At 42.7% G+C, this 9,412-nt stretch overlaps 1 protein-coding gene across 6 annotated transcripts in view; it reads right to left on the reverse strand.

Annotated features, from left to right (window-relative positions):
- Positions 1–3,822: 3,822 nt before the first annotated feature.
- The window catches only part of LOC107661172 (semaphorin-6A-like), a 67,825-nt gene continuing 62,235 nt past the window's right edge, over positions 3,823–9,412 (reverse strand). For all 6 annotated transcript variants that reach the window (XM_016450647.1, XM_016450646.1, XM_016450645.1 and 3 more), the window contains one exon: positions 3,823–5,973. In XM_016450647.1, coding sequence (XP_016306133.1) covers positions 4,913–5,973 — 1,061 coding nt within the window. In that variant the 3' untranslated portion in view covers positions 3,823–4,912. The remainder of the gene's footprint in view (positions 5,974–9,412) is intronic.

The raw sequence follows: 9,412 nt of genomic DNA on the forward strand, positions 1-9,412 counted from the left end.
TCTGCCATACAACGGACAGAATTTGGAATCTGGGACTTTGTTTCATATTAAAAGTACCAAAGCACAATGCTTATTGCGATATATTGGATGAGAAGTGCCCTTCAAAGTTCCGTCCATTTACTTGAAAACAAGCTAGAATAATCGATTCTTGGGATTTAAGAATCGATATCGTTCGTATAAATGAGAATCGATTGATATCGAGATATCGATATTTTAATCCCTAGATTATAGTGCAAGCAGTGGCAAGGTCATGGGTTTGATTCCCAGGGAATGCATTTACTGATGAAATGTATAACTTGAATGCAATGTGAGTTGCTTTGGATAAAAGCATCTGCCAAATGCATAAATGAAAATTCTGCAATAATAATTTGCATACATAACCAAGCACATAAATATCTGAACATTGGATAAAGCCAGGTTCAAAACTCTTTCATTTTGGTGCCAGTTTTTCCAGCGGGGATTCTGGATTTCTCTTTTTATCGCTCCATAAATCAGAAAATACTGTCAACACACAGAAAAAAAGCAAATTTTCACCATGTTTTTTGGAGTAAAATGTTATATAAATCAGAGTGAATGAAATATGGACAAACCTTCAGAATATAGAGAGGAATAAAACTGTTTGTAAGAGAAAAAAACTCTTTAAAGACTGAATTCTACAGACACAAATAGATAAAGTGCAATAAAATAAACAATTAAATGTGTGTTTTGGATGTTTTCTTTCCGCTCGTCTGAAAGAAGAGACTTGATATGGAAGTGAAACTCCAAAAACTGAGCAGTGCATGAAAACACAATGTTTTGCCTGTAGCTTCCATTTGGAACATGTAGCCTATCTAAAACCTGACTTTTATTGCGCTGAAACATCTTGAGAGTGAAATGTCACGGGTTATGAATGTGATTTATTACGAGGCACTGACTCATCTTCACTGTGACGGGTTCAAAAGGAAGTAAATGAGATTTATTCAGGATCTTCTGCGAGGTTTCACTCTAGACTCCAGTTTTAGTTATCAGCTAGATCATCCTCTCGCAGCTGACGTCAATTAAACGGCTGGTTTTTTCACCTACATGACAGAAATGAGTCTGACCGGCAGAAATGGCACATGGTGACGGTCATTAGCAGATATCAGAGGATTACAGACGGTGAATCAGATCTGCATCGCACGTGTAAACAATTGAATTTGACAGAGCCGAGGTTCTGGAGGTCAAAGCCATTGTGTGGATCTCGGCTGTTTCAGTCTCTGTTTGCAGAACACAAAGCGGGTAGTTAGTAACCGAGTTACTGTTGTGTATATCGTATGGACTAACAGTGAAGACAAGAGCCTTGAGCAAACAGAGCATGTTGAGACAAAGGAACAGGACACCCGAGACCTTCAATGCCCCAGAAACATTTAATCTGTCATCGTGTCTGAAGACGGGCGTCTGGAACGGCCACTCGGGGCTCCAGAGCGATTCTTATCGGCGTGTTTATTCACGGTTACAGATCCTCAACAATCGAGTCTTTGCTGCGGAGGGGCCAAACCCCCTAAAGCGCTCATTACATAACCAAGCACATAAATATCTGAACATTGGATAAAGCCAGGTTCAAAACTCTTTCATTTTGGTGCCAGTTTTTCCAGCGGGGATTCTGGATTTCTCTTTTTATCGCTCCATAAATCAGAAAATACTGTCAACACACAGAAAAAAAGCAAATTTTCACCATGTTTTTTGGAGTAAAATGTTATATAAATCAGAGTGAATGAAATATGGACAAACCTTCAGAATATAGAGAGGAATAAAACTGTTTGTAAGAGAAAAAAACTCTTTAAAGACTGAATTCTACAGACACAAATAGATAAAGTGCAATAAAATAAACAATTAAATGTGTGTTTTGGATGTTTTCTTTCCGCTCGTCTGAAAGAAGAGACTTGATATGGAAGTGAAACTCCAAAAACTGAGCAGTGCATGAAAACACAATGTTTTGCCTGTAGCTTCCATTTGGAACATGTAGCCTATCTAAAACCTGACTTTTATTGCGCTGAAACATCTTGAGAGTGAAATGTCACGGGTTATGAATGTGATTTATTACGAGGCACTGACTCATCTTCACTGTGACGGGTTCAAAAGGAAGTAAATGAGATTTATTCAGGATCTTCTGCGAGGTTTCACTCTAGACTCCAGTTTTAGTTATCAGCTAGATCATCCTCTCGCAGCTGACGTCAATTAAACGGCTGGTTTTTTCACCTACATGACAGAAATGAGTCTGACCGGCAGAAATGGCACATGGTGACAGTCATTAGCAGATATCAGAGGATTACAGACGGTGAATCAGATCTGCATCGCACGTGTAAACAATTGAATTTGACAGAGCCGAGGTTCTGGAGGTCAAAGCCATTGTGTGGATCTCGGCTGTTTCAGTCTCTGTTTGCAGAACACAAAGCGGGTAGTTAGTAACCGAGTTACTGTTGTGTATATCGTATGGACTAACAGTGAAGACAAGAGCCTTGAGCAAACAGAGCATGTTGAGACAAAGGAACAGGACACCCGAGACCTTCAATGCCCCAGAAACATTTAATCTGTCATCGTGTCTGAAGACGGGCGTCTGGAACGGCCACTCGGGGCTCCAGAGCGATTCTTATCGGCGTGTTTATTCACGGTTACAGATCCTCAACAATCGAGTCTTTGCTGCGGAGGTGCCAAACCCCCTAAAGCGCTCATCGTAGCGTGAAGACGTCCGTCTCACGTTTCACAAAAAACACAAGCTCTGCGACAAGAATCTGAAATGTTTTTATTACTTTTTTCCATTTATTAAAGAGGATTTCTTTACAACATACATTTAGCTGTGAATCAGATGTGGGAGAGGGCCGGTGACAAAACCATATCATACAAGAGTACAAACTCCACTTCCAAAGTCTAGAGGCGTCTAGAAAGGCACCAGCACAAGAACCTCGAGCTCCGTTCGCTGCGGATAAACTCAGAGAGCTGGGTGAATTCAACATCTACAAAGCCAAAACTAGATTCCTGGACGTCAAGTTCAATAAAACGTGTGTCAAAATAGTTCAATAACAATCCCTCATATTACATCACAACCATAGAGCTAGAAAATTATATTAATTGGAATCTGTCACAAACATTGAAAACATGAATCTGTTTCCTAATATTATTGGAGTGCATATCTACACAGGAGCCAGCCTGTATTCACTGCCTAAAAACTGTTTGATCGTGTACATTAGAAAGCTTGTGTGTGTGTTTGGGAGAAACGTCAAATCTGGTTCGTTCCTGTGTTTTTCTCTTATTGCCTCGAAGCAGCCCGATCCACAGATACACAACAAGTCATCTACAAACAGTGTAAAACATCATCTTGACTTTGTGAAAAGTAAAAAAGGACAAACTAAAAAAAATCAAACATTCTTCCAGCACGACGAGGGCCGACTCCGACGATTCATTGGCACAATCAGAAATCAAGCACAAAGCCATATGTGTCCCTGCAGCACAAAAGCAGTGTTAAGTCGCTGGGGTATATTTGTAGCAATAGCCAACAATACATTGTATGGGTCAAAATTATAGATTTTTCTTTTATGCTAAAAATCATTAGGATATTAAGTAAAGATCATGTTCCATGAAGATATTTAGTAAATTTCCTACCGTAAATATATCAAAACTTAATTTTTGATTAGTAATATGCATTGCTAAGAACTTCATTTGGACAACTTTAAAGATGATTTTCTCAATATTTAGATTTTTTTGCACCCTCAGATTCCAGATTTTCAAATAGTTGTATCTCAGCCAAATATTGTCCTATCCTAACAAACCATACATCAATGGAAAGATTATTTATTCAGCTTTCAATTTGGAAAAATGGACCCTTATGACTGGTTTTGTGGTCCAGGGTCACATTTATGGTTAGCAAAGGGACCAGAGTCGACAACAACAACACCTACATTCTTCACTTACGTGTTTTTTTTGTTTCCTTTTTTAATCAAACGAGGGAAACAAACGTCATCATAAGAACTACGACAGTTAACAGCTAACAAACGCTTCACTACTCAGGGGTGTAAGGCACAAATTTACAGGTGGAAGGAGAAAAACAGGCTGAAATGATTCGACGAAAGGGTCGTGTGTGGACGGGACGAGAAAACCGTACGATTGAAAGCATCTTGAATGGCACTCGGATGGACCGGCGGATTTCAGAAGGTGATGATGAAGAGGTGAGATTCAGGAGTTCCTGTCTGTGGCCTGTAAGCTCTACCCACAAGCCCCTCTGGCACGGCTCGAGAATTGTTCCTTCCATACGGAGGCTTCCCTCGTCTCTGACTTTGTTTAGCAACGTCCAAAGAGTTAGTGGAAAGAAGGGCTGCTGGCTCCAGTTGAATGACTTTAAATAATTTCACACTTGATTAATTCAAATTAAAAAGATCGCTCCCATCTCATTTGAGCCTAAAAGAGACGCTCTTTCTGCAAAAGCACTTTATTAAAAAATAAATACAACCTGCTATTAGTATTAACAGTCACGTGTTATTTAGTCAACAGTTTCAGTAGACGTGTTGAACTCTTGCACGAAGGCAGAACTCGATTGCTTTGTCCAGTAACAGTAACACCGAGACAGGCGGCGGCTTTTCACAGTTTTCCCAAAGTAAACTCCAGCAGCTGTTCCCGTCTGAACTCGCTGTGTGACCAAGTGCTTGATAACCGGGGCGTCTCTCGTAGCTTCTGCGCCCGTCTCCGAAGTGCTTTTGGCAGAAAATGACCATCGGCAACTATGCTGCCACCGGACGAAATCTCCAAGAGTTGCCCCAGATGTTCGCCATCATCAGCCTGAGCTCGACATGTATTACAAAATATACAAAACAAAACAAAAAAGTGAGTTGCATTTCCTGTACACAGCTGCACAAAGCAGACGCACTTTCACGTTCCCCGTCTTTGATTCCGCAGCGATCGATTATGTGCAGTAGTCCCCGGACTTGGCTTTTGTGGAAAGGGACACCAGATTCGGTTTAGGAGGGACGTCAGGCTTGAGATGCCTGGGGAGAGAGCCGTATGAGCTCAGGCTGGGATGGCGCGACAGACCGAGGATTGGCGGCGGAGAGGTGACGTGCATGGAGTCCACCCGCTGCGGAGCGGGCGGAGGAGGCGTCTCCACACGGAAACTGTGGTTCCTGGACATGTGGGATGAGTTGGACGAGTTGGTGTTGTGCTGTTTCTTGAAGCCCGAGCTCATGGGATAGCCGCGGCTGTATACGGACGAATGCACATCCAGCCTCTTGCCCATCTGCGGGACGGCCGGCGGGATCACGGCGCTCAGAGACGCCTCTCGCTGGGGGACTCTTGGAGGCGCTCTCTCGCCATCCGCCAAGCTTGGGCTCTTGAGGGACTTGTACTCCAGCGTGGCGGCCTGGTCAATGGCGAGCTCTCCTCGGTGCGGTTGCTCTACATACTCATGCTGGTGTTGGGGCAAAGGCAGCACCACCACGCTTGGGATGTGGCCCGGAGACGCCCGCAGAGGCAAATCCGTCGGGATGACCACAGAGCCCATGGAGGGCAAGTCTTTGGTGCAGGCGTTGATCAGGTTCTGGTTGCGCTCCCACTCGCGGCTGCCTCGGCTGGGTTTGCGCCGCGGCTGCATAGGCGTGGATTCGGGCGTGGGCAGAGCGGTCAGATCCAAGTGCTGGTCAGCTTTGATGAGCATCTTGCCGTTGGCCAAGCGGCCGTTGTGCATGAGCGGGGTCAGAATGGCTTCTGTCCGTCCGTCCTTGGCTTGCGTCTCGAAGAGCCCCGTCAGCTTGGTGACGCTGTTCATGGAGCCCCGTCGGGACTGGACCGAGTCCTTATCTTTGCGGCCGGGCAGCTCGAAGTCCCGCCGGCGGTGGTGGTCACACACGCAGTAGACCACGATGCCGGAGAAGATGCCGCCCATGACGAAGGCGAGGATGACGGCGATGGCCAGGAGCGTGACGGGAACCATCTGATCGCGGTCTCGGTGGTACGTCTCACGGATCACCCCTGCAAACAAGAGTTTTGCAACACGTTATTAAAAGAGTTCACCTGTGCATCTCGAATGCAAGACTGAACTTCGAGGGCCGTTCACACAGAATGCGTTTTTCCAGTCCATTGCACTACATTTCCATAGTTTGTTCTATGCAAACACGCACTAGATGGATATGTTTGACTATTGCATTCACGTCTGGCATCTTCTGCAGCATATTGTGCATGAAACGGCGTTCTGAAAACGTAAGTTAAAATGAGTTAAACTTTTTAAAAAGTGTCTTGAGACCTTGCATTTTTCACCCATTTCACAAGTAAAAACATGTTCTGTGTGAATCTTCCCTTAAGCAGCAATGTGCATGTCGATGCATGCTTAAAATCAGGATTAATCTGCAATACAGAGAGAGATAAAACTACTGTCTTATTATCTAAAGGAGACAAATAATGTGCATTCATTTAAACTCATGGATGAAGCTGCGATGTGTCCTGTGAGAGCGCTGCCCACTGCACTATTGTATTGAGAAATGCCAAATAATGTTAGCACATCAGATGTCTTAATCTATTCAACGGCTGATGAATTAGGTTACATTCCCATCCAAACACCACAAGCCACAAAATTCTCAGCAGAACAGCCATTTAAAATACACACAGGTGCTGCTATATTTCCACTGAGGCAAATAAATCCAATGTTTTACAATTGTTGCAAACTCATAAAAGCTAATCCATTAGACGAGGCAGAAGTGTGTTACAGCCACAGGGGAGTACGGACACATTAACACACACACGGACCGCATGGATAGTGTGGGTCGAGATTTTACAGCGTTTAATGGACTCCGAGTCTCCTATCGTTTTGAACATTCGTGGCTACATATTCCTCTTCTGTGGGCTGTATACGAAGCGCTCTGGATCTTCTGAAGGAGTCTCTCTCTGAGATGACAAAACGCCGTCACGCGTCTGGCTGGGAAGATCTGAGGGGTGCTTCTCTCTTTTTAACTTCACTCTCAGGAGACGCTCTTCCTCACAGTCTGTTTGATGTTTTAAAGCGTCTCTTTCATGTGTCTACTGTACCATACCCTTGAGAAATCGTCGTTATTCTATTTTGTAAAACTGCTCACGTACATCCTGGAGTATTAGAGAAAATATCACAGCAAAATATCAAAGAAAAATATCAAACAGAAGTGAAACATGATGTGTTTGAACTGCTAAATCAATAGATGTTGAAGCTGAAGACGGTCAGTACGGTGTGTGTTTGTGGTTAGTTAGTGGATCATGTTGCTAGTTAATGTGATTCTCTACACCTGTGTGAAGTTGAGCAGAACTGACATGCACTAAAATCAGCAAAACACCGAGAGCAAAGATCCTGAAAATACAGACACTTGATCTGATGAATCACATGAAGTGATGAAGTGACACAATTCTTCATTTTCATCACCAGATCTGACCTTTTATCAAATGTTTAAGTGTGTTTATGCTTCTTCTTTACAATAAATGACACTTGCTGTGATATTCTGTATCTAACAATCATTTGTAAGTGTCCAAATACTATTAAAATCCATTCAATTTCAGAAGAGCTCTGTTTTTAATGGCTCTTTTCCTCACAGGTTGCTCAGAGCGAATCGCCAGCGGAACAAATCTCATGCAGGCATTACACATTTGAATTTCATGAGACGTCACTCCTGACAATTAGACGTGTTAGAGCTTCACCGGCACAATCCTGCAGTCGTGTGCATGTAAATAAGACGATTCCTGCGTGAGACTGAGACGCGTGAATATTCACACACACACACACACGTACACAGAGTAACACACACACACACACACACACACACACACAGACAGACAGACAGACAGATAGACAGAGAGAGAGACAGACAGACAGACAGAGAAGGAGAGACACACACACACACACACATACACACACACACAGACAGACAGACAGACAGAAAGACAGAGCGACTAACACACACGCACACACACGCACACACAGACTAACACACACACACACACACACACACGCACGCACGCACACACAGACTAACACACACACACACACACACACACTGCTGCCTTTATCTGTGAAGATGTGTTTCAAAAGCCACAACACTGAACGATTGTTTAAAGAGGAAACAATTAAATCTGTTCATCAGGTAAATGTCTGAGCCACTGCTGATATTCAGAGCGTTTACCTGAAACTAATCCATGAGCATTAAAACATCAGAAGCAGCTCATTAAATGTATCTGCATCCACAGCACACGGCATGAGCTCATGTTAAATATCACACCGCTCATTACATCTCACCTTTTTACCATCTAGATGAGATGATTTAAGGTCTGAGGAGACGCTGAGATGAGGTTAAGTGGTGTGTGCAAATATCATTATGTAATAAATCAAATATCTCCACTCAGAATGAACCGGAGGCAAATGTCCCGAGGACTCGCTGTAGAGGGTTTAACTGATGTGGAAAAACACACATTCACTACTACTATTCTTCCACCTGTTTAACTCCCTGACCTTCAGAACAGCATCAGAAAACACAGATTATCATAACAGCCGTGACTGACAGAGTAAATGAGCAGCGGTACCAGGGTAAACAGTGTTTTTGCAGCGGTAAACAGCTGATTATGTGTGGATTAGGCCGTGGGCGTTTCAAAAGGCTTTGTCTCCAGATTGAGGTCAGTGTATAGAGGAATTATATCTGCGTCTTATTCACGGCTGCCGCTATATAAACTCTATTCATTAATGTGATGAGGAACCGCGCTGACGGGTGTACACACACACACACACACACACACACATAAACACACACACAAACACAAACACACACACTCACAGGAGCGTCTCTGGGGTTTGTGTTCCTGCACACACACACACACACACACACACACACACATTCAGAGCTGCATGTTAATATCAACAATGAACAGCATAAGAATCTCCTGCGTTCAGTTTTCATATTCACATCACAGCAGCATTATCCGTAAGTAAAACTACAACGACTAAAGACATTTTAATAAATTGAAATCTAGCTGAAATTTAAAAAAAAAATGTTGATAAAACTTGAACTACATTTAAAATTCAAAATGTTGCCTTAGCAACTAATTAAAAGACAGTAAGTTTAAGTAGAAGCACTAAAATTACTAACTGAAAAAAACTAAAACTGAAATAAAAATAGAATAATATGTATATAAAAAATTGAATAAAAATGTAAATAGTAATATTGAAAAAGAACAAAAACTAATAAACACTTGTTAAAATTACAAATGACTTGCTTCTTGCGTCAGACCAAGGCTGCATCTCATTGCTAGTTTTACTTGATCTTAGTGCTGCGTTCGACACTATAGATCATGACATACTCATAGATCGATTACAAAACTATACAGGTATTCAAGGGCAGGCTTTAAGATGGTTTAGATCCTACCTGTCCGATCGCTACCACCTTGTTCATTTAAATGGGGA

This window comes from Sinocyclocheilus anshuiensis, unplaced genomic scaffold, assembly GCF_001515605.1.
Source record: "Sinocyclocheilus anshuiensis isolate Anshui unplaced genomic scaffold, SAMN03320099.WGS_v1.1 scaffold2373, whole genome shotgun sequence".
In the NCBI taxonomy this organism is placed as follows: domain Eukaryota; kingdom Metazoa; phylum Chordata; class Actinopteri; order Cypriniformes; family Cyprinidae; genus Sinocyclocheilus; species Sinocyclocheilus anshuiensis.